Source organism: Cylas formicarius, unplaced genomic scaffold (assembly GCF_029955315.1).
Source record: "Cylas formicarius isolate icCylForm1 unplaced genomic scaffold, icCylForm1.1 PGA_scaffold_10__41_contigs__length_53128322, whole genome shotgun sequence".
NCBI classification, from domain to species: domain Eukaryota; kingdom Metazoa; phylum Arthropoda; class Insecta; order Coleoptera; family Brentidae; genus Cylas; species Cylas formicarius.
The window spans coordinates 37,344,954-37,362,023 of NW_026844214.1; the positions used below are offsets into that span (position 1 = coordinate 37,344,954).

The 17,070-nt window shown below is 31.8% G+C and overlaps 1 protein-coding gene across 2 annotated transcripts; it reads right to left on the reverse strand.

The window, feature by feature from the left end:
- Positions 1–40: 40 nt before the first annotated feature.
- Positions 41–16,464, reverse strand: LOC132697388 (protein quiver). Of its 2 annotated transcripts, none has more exons than XM_060662865.1 (4): positions 16,258–16,464; positions 13,696–13,743; positions 10,354–10,500; positions 41–5,706 (listed from the first exon to the last, which is right to left on the reverse strand). In XM_060662865.1, exons 1-4 carry the CDS (start codon positions 16,283–16,285, stop codon positions 5,492–5,494), a joined length of 438 nt encoding a protein of 145 aa, XP_060518848.1. In that variant the 5' UTR covers positions 16,286–16,464; the 3' UTR covers positions 41–5,491. The 2 variants fall into 2 exon arrangements, with proteins under 2 accessions (XP_060518848.1, XP_060518857.1); XM_060662874.1 differs by lacking the exon at positions 13,696–13,743 and adding an exon at positions 14,331–14,372 and having other exon boundaries at positions 112–5,706.
- Between the last annotated feature and the right edge of the window lie 606 nt (positions 16,465–17,070).

Here is a 17,070-nt window from a genome sequence, read left to right on the forward strand (position 1 = left end):
TTCTTGTTTTTATTGAAATAACTCGATAAAATGCATAAACTTTATTTACAATTCTCCCTTTAGTACAATAACAGTGTTTAAAGTTACATTAATTGAAAAAATATATATATATATGTATATATGTTATTTAAGTGGGACTGAAATTTTGTTTAACCAGCTTTTTATCGAATACCAAAACTGGTATAGGATAAAAAGCTGATTTTGCGTAAGCAATATTTCAGTCGTGTACATAAAGTAAATAACAAGAAAAGGCCTTACTTCCGTGAGGTGGAGTGTTCTTGAGTTTTAACTAAATAATTATTTTCCTAAAGGTTTTCACATGCTCATGCTGGGATGTTTATGCCAACACAATTAGATACCTACCATGGATTATTAATATAAGAAAATTTTCTTATTCTCTATAGCTGTATAGAAATATCTATACTGGATGTTCGTTTCTGATGTGTGCCAAAACCAATTTCCCCTTCCCACACTAATTTATAACATGTTAACCCCTTACCACCACGTTTATTTGTTTAATAAAGTCAGCTAACTTTTTATCGAATCGATGAGTAAATTTCAAAAGCAAAGAGGTGAACTCGTGTTTCGATCAGACTATACAGGAGGTTTCAAAATAAACTGCCGACCCTTGAAGGTTGATTTTAAGAAAAGAAAAAGAAAAATTTATAGCAATGTAGGTCTGTAATCGCTTTATTTTTGATATACAAAGTGTTTGAAAATAAAAAAAACTGATTTATAGAAACAATTTTTTGAGTGAAAATTACTTCAAAGAGAGAAAAAACGATACGCCACTGTTTTACATTACATTTTTAAAATCGAATGCGTTCCTACGGAAAACAATAAAAAGGTTTAGTTGCATATCGTTATACGCTTAAGATTTTAAAAAGGAGCCAGGAACCGATTCTATCAACCTACCATGTTTCAACCCAAAAGTCATTATGTACTTCTTTAATGGGGTGTGTGAACTGCAACAAAATATAAAGTAGTTTCAATGAAAATGAGAAAAAAACGTTTTTTTTAATAATTTCAACAGCCAAAATTTATATAAACTTTTTTCCTTAAAATCATCTTACGTAATTCTAGAAATTTCAACTCATGAATTGTTATATTGTTATAAAGTATCGACGAAGTTCATGTTAGGGTTCTCTATATAGGTACCATTGTAAAATTTCACTCCTCAAGGATAAAATAGTAGTGCTAAAATCCAGTTAATCGGTTTATCTGGATAGCGCAAACTATGCATGTCATATGAACATATCAGGTCTTTCACATAAGGTCGCCCATATTTTTTTTTTATTTTTAAGGGAATTTTCAGAAAAGGTAATTTTTCACGCATGCATTTCTCTTGCATTGAAATGTTTCCTTGGATTATTCACAACAAAAGCATTTGTTTACTATATTGTTTTTGTCTTAGATAAACATTTTTAATTTAGTTTTTTTTTTCAGGCATGCAATTCTCTGTGTGTTACATAATTTTTTAAAATAGAATGAAAAAATAGAAGAAAAAATGAGAAAGAATAAAATCACATATAGGTATAGAAGATGTTTCATGCGCGTTCTACTAAAGTTAGTCAGTAATATACAGGGTGTGCAATTAAACAAAGATCTCGGCATTTACAAATTTCGAAACTCATCAGTAAAAAATAACACCCAATATAATTCTAGACTCGAAAATCACGAAAACATAAGTCTTGTGTCTTTGCGAGCTTTTTTTAATATGCTGATTTTTCAATAACATGTTACATACCTTAAATATTTCCTAAGCCGTGTGGAAAGCGAACAGGTGGGTCTGATGAAAATTACCCTTGTTTTTACCTCTAAAGCCAAAAACGCAATAAAATATATATGTCGCTACCGAAGAATTGGGACACCCTGTATAATCGAAAAGTGAATAATCTAAAAATTCCCTAAATACAGTGAACTTTTATTATTCTAATTTATTGATGACTATTATTGAACAGTTTTTATTCTTTCTATGATTTGCAGCAAATTGTAGTGAAACCGAATACAACCGAAAAGTGAAAAAATTCCAAAAACTTTGCTCTTTTGTGCCATTTATTTCTAACAATTTTTGTTCTGATACTCCAAATGCTCTATAGCAGTTATAGCTTATTTAGTATATTCGTTGACACTCAGTGCAGACTGTCTTAATACTTGGTGTATGGATAGAATTGCGCGAAAGTATATATTATTTTTAATACTATTGTAAAACTGAGAAGCGCATTCAAACAGAAACATTCTTGAACTAAATGTGCAGGGATAACATCATGCACAAGCATGCTCTGAAAATGGTCAAATCAATTATTTGCTAAATTTCGTCCCAAGTAGGTGATCACATATTTTTTTTAAATCGAAAAGTAGTGCAGAAGTCATGAAATTTGTTACAGATACTATTTTCAGAAATACATTTTCAATATATCTTTGAAATATTGAGTTGCGATAAAATTTCTCCCATAATACAAAAAATTCTGCATTAAACTGACGATTTCGTTAGTCCTCTTTTTTTGTTGGCAATCTTCAAATCGTTCTACATGGGATGAACTTATACCGGGCGTGTTACAGTTAACGTCACAGGCTAGAACTTTTGTATATTTAAACAAAAACATTAAATATAAAAGGTATTTTTAATAATAACTGTCGTATCTTGATAAATAAAAGAAGTATGGCTTGTGACGTGAAGTGATGGACATCCGGTTTAGAGGTCTGAATCTTGTAAATGATTTAACTAAATGAATGTGAACTCTACCATACTCTTTGCTGTTTATTGGCGTACTATATTGCTTGCAAAATGACGATAAATGTAAAAGTAGAGGCCCTTGTACAGGAATATTAATTTTATTTAACATATCGATAAAATTTGTGTAGGTATTAACTTACTTTAAATTACTAAATCAAAGACGCGAATATTAATAATAATAGGAGTAAAATGTTAATTTACAAGTAGTTTCCGCATGATACTTGTTAGCGATAGTATTACTGGCTTTATACTATGAGCGAAGGAAATTTATATGATTTGATATGGAACGTATTAAGCAAAACGAAATTTAAAGTCGTTTTCGATTCGAATTTTCGAACGAAAACTTTAATAAGTTTCTCAATGATATGATCGACAATTATTGTTAAACGTTTCTGCGTGATATGGTATTTACCTTATTAACAAACACACGAGAATGTATAATAACTGTTACGATTGACCAAATATGTACTTCTGGTATCGGCGAATTATAGCTGCAGCATATAAGAACTCATCACGTGGTAAAATGTAGCTTGTAATAAGTGCCTAATAAAATAAGGGTGTTTCTTAATAAATGGCCGATATTTCATAAGGCGATTTCCCAAGAATTTTTGAAAAAATTGGAAAAGGGAAAATTCAAATTTGAACTTATTTTTGAATTTTTATGTAAAGGTTTTTTCCTAAAAATTCTTGAGGTATCGTTTGTGAAATGTAGGATATTTATTAAAAAAACATAATACATTGGTTATTTGCGTATTGTCGCACTTATAGTATTTGTAGTTAATTGGCAGTTAGTTTCAGTAACAGTTAACTAACTAAAGTGGATATAATCGTTATGGAACCTTTACAATAAAATAGTAATAATTTAAAATATGCAATGGTAAAAAGTGTCGAAATTATACTATTTTTCCATTAAACAAGGTGAACGACGGACTGTATATACAGATGACGAAAAATTTTATCGGTCAAACCTTCAGCGTAATAAAGATAAGCCAAATCTCGGTATATGTAGGCGCTTTAAAAATGACTCAAGATAAAAGATAAATTATTTTTCAAATCGATGCACTACTACGAGAGAAAATTGTATTTTCTGACCTGGACTATTTGTTTGGATTTTTTTTGTAACTAATTAACTGTGATATTGCTTAGAAACTTATTGGTCTTCAAAAGTTTTAAGTATTGATAAAGCTAAGACCAATGCTCTCAATTTTTACATTACAAGAAGATATTTATTGTCAAGCCTTTGTTTAGCAGACATATTTTGGTCGACATAGAAAAGTTAATTTTATTAAATTGTGTTGTTCCTTAAAAAGACTAAAATTAAAACAAAATCGACAAAATAAAAAATACAAAGAAGACACATTAGTTTCTGGATTTGTGTAAGTAATTGGTAAAACTCCAGAAGCAAGAGAAATTATGTACTCATTATGTACAACGTTTCTTGAACTGATATTAATACACTTAATAATATGGATATTTTTATAGAAATGAAAAAAAAAATGTCGATAGTAGATCTATAATCGGTATAGAGATGATGAAAAATTTTATCGCACCCTTAAACTTCAAGTGCGACAAAGTTGTTTAAATAAAGGATGTTACCCCATTGCCTCGGCATCTCCGCATAGAGGCTTGCTGTTTGCATTAGTGCATCGCAACCCGAAAACCTTTGACAAATAGGACGTATATTTGATTCTAATAGTCTTAACATATCATTGTTACGCTGGAGGTTTAATCGTATCTGTTGGTCGGTATCATTGGTTTGGTACTTTTTCGCATTTTGCCTTTCTCTGAATATTGAATTATTTAATCAAAATATTCGGTGTTTACTTTTCAGGAAAATGATTTATTGTTATTATTATTAAACCAGTCGCCGTTAGTGGCATTCGTAACAATTTGAATAAGTAACGTGTGTCCGTTTCTTTTTGAAAAAGTACGCTATATTGCCAAAAATCGGCAAAATAATTGACAGACACTGTGATTGATTACTGTATGGAAACTAAATATTGAGTGGGTAATAAAATGTTTAAGAGGTTCTAATATTAAAGATTATTTTAAAATTACGTCTTGCATAAAAATTGAGAATTTTGGGTAATCGAAATACGTACCTACAAATTGACGTTCGTGCACTATTTATTATACGTTTAGCGTCAATATTTTTGGCATCAAGCTGTTATCACCACGTTCACTAAAATATGGAGTGCCCCGAAATTAGACGTCAATATTTTAACCACAAAAAAGAGAGAAGTTCTTATAAACTACGATCAACAACTTTGGGATATGGGGAGTAATTTTTTTTTCAGATTCAAGGAGTTTCAATAAAATTTGGTGAATTTGATCAATTCTTTACGTTCAATGTAACAATGAATTTTACGTTTTTTACAGAAATCATGTACTTTTCTCGTACTTCACTAGGTCGCAACATTTTCAGTTTGCAAATTTAGAAGCAAATGGCACTATATTGTTTGAGTTTATTTTTTTAAATTTGCCAATTAAAACTACCAAAAATTAATAACCAAAAGTTTGTATTAATTTTTAATCTTAAAAACGAAGATTTTGTAATTGAGGTCTGATTTCGGAACACCCTGCATCGCCATGCTTATTGGAAACGTTGTAGATTACGATTTAAAACCACATTGATTCTTTCGTCGGAAGCTTAAAAAAGTTATTACCGAATTGAAAAATGTCTGCGCACTTGGAATTCTCTAGCTCTTCGAAACAACTGTCTAAGTCAACAAGGCTATCTAAGTAAATATTTGTCTAACTCAACAACATGCAGAATGGGCTGCTTAAAAGAAGGGCAGCAACTACTGGTGTTAACGTGTTGGGGTTCAACGTTTTCACCCCGTTACACATGTCCTCCTCACAGAAGCACATGTGACCTGTTCCGCTACTTTCCATCATGCACACGTGATCTACCATAAACAAGTTTATTTGAAGTTGCGAGGTGCAAGTTCGGCGGACCACTTCGTACGCTGCAAAAACAAACATCGCTTAGTTAGGAGTTGTGACAATCTATAGCAATAGCGATGGAATAAATAGAGCAGTGATTTCTTTTTTTATTTCAAAATCAATTATTTTTCAGATCACCCCCCTTCCCCCTTTAATACACTTCTAAAACTTAAAACAAACAGTTTGATTACTTCAATTAATTTAGTTATAGCGTGCTATATTAGTCGATTCTGGTGTTTAAACTTGCATTCAAAACCAGAAATTTTTATCAGTTAGAGCAATTAAAACGCAACTTCATAATGTTAATACTATATTTTAATCAAATTGAAACAAACAATACAGAAAGGTTATCACTTTTTGTTTATAAACGAAGTACGACTGCGGAAGTGACTTTTGTAGCCAAAATTGTTGGCAGCCATTTTTGAATTTCATTTTTATTCCCTCTTTCGTTGTCAGTTCTATAAGTTCTTCTGCTAGCTGGAGTGATATTGCTATGTTTGAAAGAGGATCTAACACCCAGTCTGGTATTTCCAATTTAAAAATGTCCTGGAATCATTCAAGCAAGTCGTTGTTGTTGCAATATACTGATAAATTGGGAAAATTATGGCACTCACGTCTGCAGATATTCTTCTTGTGTAAAAATACCGAAGACATTTTTTGTTTTTATTGAATTCAAGTCATGGTCTTGAAGATAGAGATTCATATCATTAAGAAATGTCTGTCAGGATGAGATTTTCGCGCAATTTTGGTTCTTCGTTTTCCAAGAACCCTATGGCAGAGTCAAACATATTGTAAAGACGAGTCAGACAATTTCATTTTCATAGCCAACACGCTTTTGTGTGAAAGATCAATCGTCTGTTGAAATCTTCATCATTAGTAACACAAAGCTGATTAAATATTCTGTCATTTAAAGAGTTGTTTCGGATTTTGATGACTGTTCTGATGACATGTTGTAATCATTGAAACAGTCGTTCACTTAAATTTCTGGCAACTAAATGCTGTCGATGTACAACGCAATGTCCAGCAAGCACAGCTGGAATTTTGTTTTTTAAGTACGAAATGAAGCCTTTCCGATGTCTCGTCATAGTTGGAGCACCATCTGTAGCAGCTTCAAGGGAATTCTTTTTTCGTCCCAAGACTTTTCTAGCAAATAAAAGTTCTTGATATATTTTTCATTTTAATAAATCCCACCTAAGACAACAACAATGCTTCACTAGTTGGTAAAGTGAACCCATCCAACTGAATTTAAAATTGACCAGTCTTCAGATTACTGCACAATGACTATTCAACTTCAACTTCTTTTATTGCCGGCAAAATTAACGTTTCTCCGATGGTGAGTGGTTTAGCTGTTTAAGCAATTAACAAAAATATATATTGTATGAATCTCGAAGTCCATCATTGTCTTGCTTAGTACCATGGGAAAAAGTTTTCATATACTTGGCTGAGAATTTAGCTTCTTTTCCAGATCTTCAAAAAAAGGCTACATTTTTTTCCTTCCGGATGCATTTTATTCAAATGATTTTGAAGTCTTGAAGGCTTCATCGTTTGAAAACTGAATCCATATTTAATAAATTCTGCAGTGTATTGCGGTTTCTTCTTTTTTGTTTCCGACATACCTTTGATTTCACAAATATGTAAATAAATTGTTGAACTCAAATACTTCTTTAAATATAGCGCGCCGAACCACTAATGAAGATATAAGAAAAATGACGAACTTTTATATAGGGTTTAAATACAGTAAGCACCGACAGGAATAAGACACACACGCACAAACTCGTTTATCTCTCAGGATTGTATCAATTTAACAGAAAACTGTTACATCTTGATTGCGTATGGTCTGCTAACTATCCTACAAAATCTTTTTAATTATTTTAAGCTTTTATACCATAGATTTATAAACTAGTTATTCGTTATTGTGTAGTAGGTAGGTCTTAATTTTAGCAAAATTTAAAAAATAAAGTAAATTACAAATGTATCCATCCCCTAACCAACGCCCCCCTCTACGGCTCGAAAGCCCACAAGGATGCGTTATCGGCCACTTTGAGAAACACTGCTCTAGAGCGTATGTAATATCTGTAAGCATTACAAAATAGAGCTATGTATGTTGCTTTTAATAGGATAAGGTCGGCATACTTGCATGTGGTTCCACATATTTGGATCCCTTGCTCTTTTCAATATTTTTATATGTATGTAATAAGTACTTGTTTTTGGTTTGCTTTGGTTAGTTACTAAATAGAAACAATTGTTTTTAACTTGGTGCATCTAGCTACGAGTGGAATTATATTCATCCCTTTTGTCTAACCTATCGCTCAGTCTTTTTTCCTCTCTTTTTAATCGACCATGATTGATTTAAGTTTTTGGATGTTTTTTTTTGCGATTTTTAGAGATTTCTGAGATCCTTTTTTGAATTGTTTTGTTATTAATACATGTCAATGAGACAATGTGATTTATGTCTTGGCAAACCTAACCTTAGTAGATAGAAAATTTCATCGGCCATGATAGATATTTAACGGTTCGGAAAAAAAACGGAAAATGTGGAAAAAAACACGGTTTTTTCGGTTTTTTCCCAAACCTCGGAAAAATTGTAAAAAAACGGAAATTTTGACTTTTTTAAATTAAATGCCAGACAGCTAAACGAGTTAAAATATTATGATATAAATGTATATTGGTTAGTATAAGTTGCTTCAATAAAAAAAAGCAAAAATTAAGATGCCTACTTTATTTCAAGATAATAAAAAGAATAAATTAAGAACTCTTTGGTTAACAAAACATAAACTGTAGAATACATAATAAACAAAAAAAAATGTAAACAAAAAAAAAGAAGAACTGACAACGCAAGCAAAATGCAAGTAAAAAAAAAGTCATTTCTGCAAAGCCAGTACACTTAAAGGGGTTTCATCGTGAAGGTCCGAGTCTTCGGAGAAAGAATCTGGTTCTGATTCTGCAGCATCGCCGTCCTGGATATTCCCAATTAATTCGATATCCATTTCAGCCGGCTGCAAAAGCGGAACTGGCCTAGAATCGTAGGCAAATTTGTAATTTTCTTCTAAATTTAAGGTAGACTGAATTGCAACAAGCTTTTGTACCTTATCTTGTGTCAGTCTATTTCTTTTTTAGTATGAATAACACCATGCAAAGACCAGTTTCTTTCTGACAAAGCGGACGATAGAGGTCCATTTAAAATTCTGGAAGCAATTGGCATAAGTGGCTGCGAGGTACACAACCCCTGCCACCATATAGCTGGATGGGTACTGCTCGCAGATTCCCATAGAGAATTCCTACTAAAAAATCCCGTTCAGTTCTGCAGTGGGCTAAATTTGCCATTACTTCTCCTTTATTTAAACGTAATAATTGAGACATTTGCGAAATAAACTCAATTGCCAATATAACTTGGTCCTCATTTAATTGCTTCCCTTTAAAACGGGAATCAAGAAGATTTGCTGCAAAATGAATAAGTTTTACAACAAAATTCGAAGCACTCTTTTATACATTTTAATACGTTTTCTCTAGTCAGGCAGGACAGGCCATCAGTATTTGCAGGAATACCATATGGATTCACCGGTAAACCAGTTGTCAGTGTTGTTACACTGCACTTATTTTTTTAAATATGTGTGAAAATAATTGTATTGAATAATATTTAATACGTAAACCTCCCTGCATATTAAAATGCTTTTGGATTTCGTTTCCAACAAAAATTCAATTTTTCCCAAATTTTCCGTTTTTTCCAATTTTTCCGGGAAAAAGCCTGTTTTTTCCGACAACCAATTTTTCCGGAAATTTTGAATCACTAGGCCATGATTATAAGTTTACTTGGTCGAGACTATAACAGCTATAACTTACTCATCAGCTCGCGTCTCGAACCAAGTTCTCACCAACTAGAGTTTCATACTATTACCAAAGTTTATATAATTGATCCGATAAACGTAGTAAAAATCAAATTACAAAATTATGATTTATTGATTGGTTTATTTTATCTTAAGCTTTACATTACTGTTGTTTACGGTATCCCAAATTAAACGTGTAATAAATAAAAAAATATGACTACGTCAAATTTCAATATCAGCTACGCGAGCCAACGAATAAAGGGACACTAAGAGAGCTAGTATTTACGTTTTTTTTTCTCTTGCCATAAATGGAGTAATGAGAAAAATTTTAAAATTTCTTCTACAGCTAATACTAATTAAAAATACTAATTTAATTGTTATAATTAACAATTTTATTTATTTACACGTACCTTATTAATAGAAATGTAAATTTATTACTGGCATATATAATATAAGAAATTGCAATTTAAAAAAATGTTTATGAAATTATTAGTACGTATTCTGCATACGCAAGACTATCCCCACCAAAAATAGTGAAAATATATCACTACTACTTAATTAAAAGTACCCTTTAGCAAGTAATTTATCCCTAGAAAACCCAAATGTGTAGAAAAATTGAGCCATTAGTATTAACATGTACGAAGAAGAAAAGGATTGCTAACAGTTTCCCTGTAATAATAATTTGCGTCACAAAAAGGATATTGGCTGCATAACCGGAATCACAACAAACAAAGTAATGCTCACCGTAGCTTACTCCAAAATGCATTACTTCGTGCATGTCTCGCTTTAGAAATTTTATTGGAGGGGTAAATGAAATTAAAAAAATAAAGTTACCCAGCTACTTACGTGATTTTGCATTCCGGACCATCTTTACGCAGCAGCCGTTGCAAGTCATTAAGGGCGGTTGGTCTTTCGGAAGGGCAGTGTAGTTGAAAGGGTCCTTGCAACGCATGTCTGACCAACTATCACATTCATAACAATATATTTGTCGAGCTAAAATGCAATAGGTCACACTATTTCAACGTTTTGCGATAAAAAGTATTGTTGAAATGTTTTACTTGCAAATAGCCATCATCTAGTGATTGGAAACTTACAACTGAAGTATGTAGTTGTTTTAAATTGCAAATTTTTGTTTCCGTTTAGCGACCAAGTCATTTAATATGGACCAAAAATATAAGAAAAAATTGATTCTATAGTCGTTTTCGCCGCTTCTGCGGCTTAGATCATAACGCGAGAGCCAACACAAGCGTTTTCACAGTCTTTTGGATTTTGTTATACAAAATCTTTGCTCATTGTAGTGGTAAAATAAAGGTATCATTTTTGCAAACTTCTGAAAAATATTAACGTATTCCCACAATTGAAATTTTGGACTTGGACAAAAATGAAAAAAATCTTCAGAATTATATGGGAATTTGTATCTAGATCCTGAAAGATTTATTCCATTCCTTCTATGCAGTTGCGATTACCTGCCATGTTCCTTTTTGTCTTTATGGATTCTTGCAAAAGTATATAAAATTAGGATTCTTAAACGGTTGAAAAAATTAGTAAAGCATCTTTAAATCCAGCTTAAATGCCAATATTTTTTTAAACAATTTTTTAATGATTGTAGCTCTCGGGGATAACTGACATAATATATGAGAAGCTTCTAAATGAAATAAATTTAATATTTAAATCATACAAAGGATCTTTCATTAAAAACATACAGTTATTTAATTTGAAAATTCTCTGATTCCTTTTTTCACTAGATCTATGTGTCTATTATATGGACGTTGTTGATTGATTGTAACTTTCAGTGTTCCAAATTTATGAATCGAATCTTCTAATTTCAAGAAAAAAATTTAAATTCTTTTAGGCACCGTGAAAACGTCACATTTGAGAAGGCATTCCCAATGGCAAACCGCGAGTCTAGATTTGATTTTAGCCATGAAATTTTAAAAATAGCGCTTTGGAGGTTTGTGGCAAAGCCATAATTCAAATATATTTTGACTATTATAAACAACATTGGTTTGGTTTAAGAGTTTGGTATTTATGTGAGTGTATGTTAGCACAACCAGTACATCAATAACCGAAAAACTAATTCACTTTTTCCGTATCGATACGATACGAATGTTCAACTATTCTTCGTAGAATTTGGTTTATCGTACAGTGGAATACCAATCCATGCTTCTTAACACATTCATGCAATGTTCGCAGTACGAGATATTTTGATAAGGTATTTTGATAAACTCAGCTAAACGCCAAACTTGTGGATAACAATTTCTGTGCAGTAGATGTCGTGTGCAGCATGCAATGATAAACGAAATTCAATGACGTGATCCTCATACCGGGTGGCTCGCAGTCGATTATTCAAGGAATAAAATAGAATTTATTTAGATTGCCAATTCAAAGAAAGTTTGATATAGGTAGCGTAACAGATCTTACAGAAGTTTTAAAAATAATAAATGAGTTTTGGTTGTACATTGAAGATAAAGGATTTTTCTAGCTTATTTTAAAGATTATCTTCAGTCGTTTTAATGTTGCGTCAAACAAGATATAGATTAGATATTTTGACAGTTCTTCGGATACCTTCATTGTGAGCTACCCGATATATAGGGAGACTGGTAAATGGAAAATTAGTTGAATCATAATATTCGAGACGAAATAATTTATCAATGAATTAATTAATCAAAAGGAATATATCAAACGAACTAGGGATGTTCAGATTTAACTACACTTACCAGTCACCAGTATATTAGTATAGTTTTAGTGTTGTTAATTGTTTTTGTTTTATAATTTTGTGGGATAGAATAATTCGTAACTTTGAAATACTTCCGTAACTGCCACTGGACTGTCGTCCAATTTAAAAATTCATAAAATTAATATGCTTGGCTGCGGTTGGTTAGTTAAAGTGCGTAATTATCTTTTAGTTAAAAGAAATGTCATATTTTAACGATTTTTAGGTAACTTTTAGCTCTCCATTGTTGGTCCAACACTAAGTTCGAAAAACACTTTTTTCTATTAAAACTTGATGTTTTAGATATGGCGCTCACCAACTGCGGTGGTCAGCAGGGAAGATGTCGAAGTAGAAGATTGATGTCTTAATAAAAATGTCGCATGGCAATAGGACTGTTATTTTTATATATTATGTTTCTTTCGTGTGATTTAGACTTCGAGAATACGTATCACGATTGAGTTTTCTATTGGATAAAGTTGGTCGAGTACAAGTGGTAGTAGTATTATTAAATATTTCAAGGTAAATTGAGTGAAACGCGGCGTTTTTATTGTGTGGGACAGTCATTGCCGAACGTCGTAGACAACGACAATACTAGATAATTTTACACTGAGAGAAATTTTGCCGATTCCCAATTCATGTTTTACAGGCAGTTATATTTGATTTGATTAAATAATTTCATTAATCAAGAGTTTTGTTACAATTACAATATTATTCTCTTACACTACGAAGTGGTCCTTAAGATTGACAGTTTGACAGTTGTACCCCCAGAGTAGGTACAAACTTCCACAGGCTATGGTAATACCTTTTCGAAAATTTCTGGATTCCTTCCGCGTTAGTTGTTGACGAGTCGAACTTGCTTGCGCTATTGGCGTCTTCAGAGCAGTTTCAGTTAAGGAGGAATCCAGAAGATTTGTAAATAAAATGTATCACCCCTTTTACTATAGCATTTAATTATATCTTGTATCATTTCTCCCCATTTTGTATTGTCCGAATGCAGAATATTGTAGCTTATAGTTATCGCAATGACATGTAAAAAAGCATCAAAGCATCAAAACTAACGAAAATCTAACATCCAGAGTATACATACATTAATGCTCAAACTGTTAAATTTGGTTAGTGTAATTGGAATGTTTTTTTTCAATTATTTGTTAATATTCAGTGTTGATGTATAAGTTATTAAATTGTCTCGCCGCGCTTTGCTACAATCGTGGTTTCTATGTTTTATATTTCAACCCAAAATGTAGAAATTGTAATTGGTAATTGTGATGTTAGTTTTATTGGTAATTCCACATCTTCCTGCGTCGGTGGCTTACCTGCTTACGTAATTCAAAACACCCAGACAAAAATCTAAATTGGCGTTTTCTAAATAATTATTTTCGTTTGTAATAGATGCGGAGAATTTAACACTTCGATTTTAAGAAATTAACACAAACAAATTAAAAACGACAGTTGTTTGATGCAAACAGCAAACTTACTCTGGCACTCTGCTTTACATAGCGTTGCTATAGCTAGCAATATTATCACTGAAAAGAAAGCATAAAAATAAGTTAATCGTGTCGTATTTTCTGTCCATTACTGATACAAACAAAACGAAAACTATGCTGCACATGGTGGGGCTCACCGTGTGTAGTGAGATGATTAATATTGAAATAAAAATACCATGCTACATTTTGTATTAAGTCAACAATTCAACAAAAAGTACGTTAATGGGCTCTTTAACCTGCATAAAGCAAAGTAGAGTGTATTTCATGGCAACTAGAAATACTATTTCATTACAAAACTTTTTTAATATAGTTCAAGCTCAACAAAAAATAACAAGGTATTCTTATTTTCCATATAATTTTATTAACGTAAATTCAAATGGTTCTCTATAAATCTAATATTTTTGTACCAGCCGTTTTTAAAAAAGTTTTGCGTTTTCTATTTACTATTTGATCTAAAAGTACTCGTTTAGACCATATTCACTTGAAGTATAAATGTATGTGTATGTTAATGACGTATGAATTCGAAAACTCTAGTTCACTAGTATAAATACTACTTTTGGTAATCGTGTAGGCAATTTGTCTAGCAAAGTTGCATAAAACTTGTGAACATTCGGAATTTTACTCACGGGCACACTCCCATTGGGTTTTTCCAAAAGGAACGATATAGACTGCAATAAAATTAGACACCTTTCGACCTTTTTATTTATATTTAATCTACATCTACGAAATTGAGTTTTGGAATAGTGAGGTCGAATAAGATAGAATAATGATGATTTTATTTTGAACGAAGTTTATTATAACGGATTGCAGGTTTCCGTAAAATATTTGTGAAAAATAACGTCAACGATGTGCCAAATTTACTTCCTCCCAAACATAGGGAAAATGCAGCAATGTGGCAACACTGCAATAAGAGGAGCTTGGGGATGACATGTCAAACGCGAAGCTTTCCCCTTTAACCCCATATATAATTAATTTCCGATCTTGTACTATAACCACCCAGTATTCGGGATTCGCTCGAGTTGCCTTCGAAGGCATTAAACGAACACATATAAATGTGGGCTAGACAGTGAAAGGAATTGTTTAGGATTATGATAATCATGGCCAATGTAGAAAAACAGCCAATGAGGGATTATAAATTTGTTTTCTGCTTTAGTGTGTTCACTCACTGATGCCACTTGTTACATTAAATTTTTCGCATATCTTTGTAACAAAAATTAACAAAAAAGTTTATATCAACATGGCCCAACATGTAGTTGCAAGATGTTAAAGTTTTAAAATATATAGCGATTTTTATTAATAGTTCCAAAACGCAAATAGATTTCAAATCCAATTAGGCAACAATATGGCAGGAGCTGAATTTTTTTTTTAACATGGTGTTAAATATCCATTATTTTAAGTCTTGTTATTCACCTATAGATATGCCTCCACTTGCAGTGTTCGTACAATTTCTCTAATTTGAGGAAGAAAGAAATTTGATAACGTCGTAACCTGGATGTTTACAATAAGTAGATAGATAAGAAGTTGAATTTTTATAGAGAGGAAAATCATTTACAATACAATTTATTTAATCAGTATGTGACTGCGTCAACGTACAGGGCATCCACTTACATGTTAATCCCGCGTATTAATTAAAGTTAAAAGTTTGCGGTTTTCGCAAAACTTGCCATAGATCATTAGGATAAAGCGACAAAAAACACAATAAATATGCTGTTTGCATTATCCTAATTCGTTTTTCGTGAAATAACCAATACATTCTTTGAGTGTATAATTACGTTTTTTTATAAATTTATCGAAAATATTTGATTACTAGGTATGTTAATTTAAAATTAGTCTAAAATCAGTGTTACAGTTTCGGAAGCAATTATTGATCAGAATCGTGAAAGCAAATATTATCTTCGAACGCCATCAGTCAGTTTTTTTTCCTACTTTCTTAATGTGTTGGATTTAAATATATCATTTCTGAGTTCTAAGCATTTTTTGTGAAAAACGCACTTTTTACACTCCCAGTAACAAGTTGAGCTAGAACCAATATGACATGGATAAGGCCAAAAATAGTTTTAGGCGGTCAATAACAAAAAGTGAAATACTTTACCAGTTTATTTTGTACTCTGCAATTAAATATGTTGTCGTTATAAAATTAGCATTCATCGTTATTGCCCATTTTTTGTTTTCTTTATTTCCAGCAATGTCTCTCTTGAATTACTTAAACCGCAATCTTCTAACAACGGGCGATATATTTCGCCAAAGCACGGACCTCCTGTACACTAACAAACTGTAACATACGATATATGTATCTAAGTCCGCATAATACGTAAATTTTGACATGTGGTACAATGAACTTTGAAGATGCGATTAATAACAAATTAGTATTATGTCCGAGGAACATAAATAAAATAGAAACTGTGCCTGCTTGTACAAACTGAGAAAGGAAAACTATACTAAATTTGAACTAGAACCAATTTTGCTATTTTACTTTGACATTGTATGTGATATTTTTTGGATTTTGACACACATTTTTGCTTGTAATTAATAAAAATACAAGGGAAAACATACCTAAAATCGTGAATAGCTGTTTATACATCTTGAAGCAGTTTCATTTATATTGTTTCAATGGAGAAAACATTGAAAACGACGTCCTCATTAAACACGCACTGTACACGTCATTACGTCGGTTAATTTTTTATTTCATGTATCTTATTTCATTTTGGGTTCGTTTCGTTATTTGCTGCAGTCTGTATAGACTTCCGTGCGGTGCATTATAACGGCAAACATGCTCTGAATTGAAGCAGAGCAGTTTATTGATTGCACCTACTACACAGAAGCGTTGCGGCAGCGATTTACAGAGACGCATTTCAGTGAAATTTGAAAATATTTTGTCATTTAGTCTTTTCGTTTGTATTTTCATAATATGAGTACATATTTTATAACATATTTTGCCTGGTAGCCTGGGACAAACATACCCGCTGTATCAAATTAAGTAAGCATTATTGGTAACTTGTTTTTTTTAATTATTAAGCGCCAACTAATGCGAATGCCAAAAAACAATTGAATTTAATTTCCCAATAATCAGAAAAACACATTCAAAAAGAGGAACACTGTATATTTTTAATCCTAATGTTTGCAAGTCTTTCATAAAACATGTGTTTGTACAAAATTGAACTAAAATTAAAAATATTCTAATTATTTTCATATTTATCTTCTTTATTAGTAAGCTACAATTTTATGTAATGAAATTGCGTCTTACAATACAACCTAGATGAAATGTTCAAAGATATCGCATTTTGTTCAATACGTATTCGAGAATATTTTAATACACATTTTGTAGCCTTTACAACTCTTCCGTTATGTTTTCATGCAAACCTTATA

Coding starts and splice junctions, on each gene's coding strand:
- LOC132697388 (XM_060662865.1), bottom strand. CDS start 16,285: ATGTATAAACAGCTATTCACGATTTTAG. Junction 13,744..16,257: donor ACAGCTATTCACGATTTTAG/GTATGTTTTCCC, acceptor CTTTCTTTTCAG/TGATAATATTGCTAGCTATA. Junction 5,707..10,353: donor GGTCCGGAATGCAAAATCAC/GTAAGTAGCTGG, acceptor TTGTTTTTGCAG/CGTACGAAGTGGTCCGCCGA.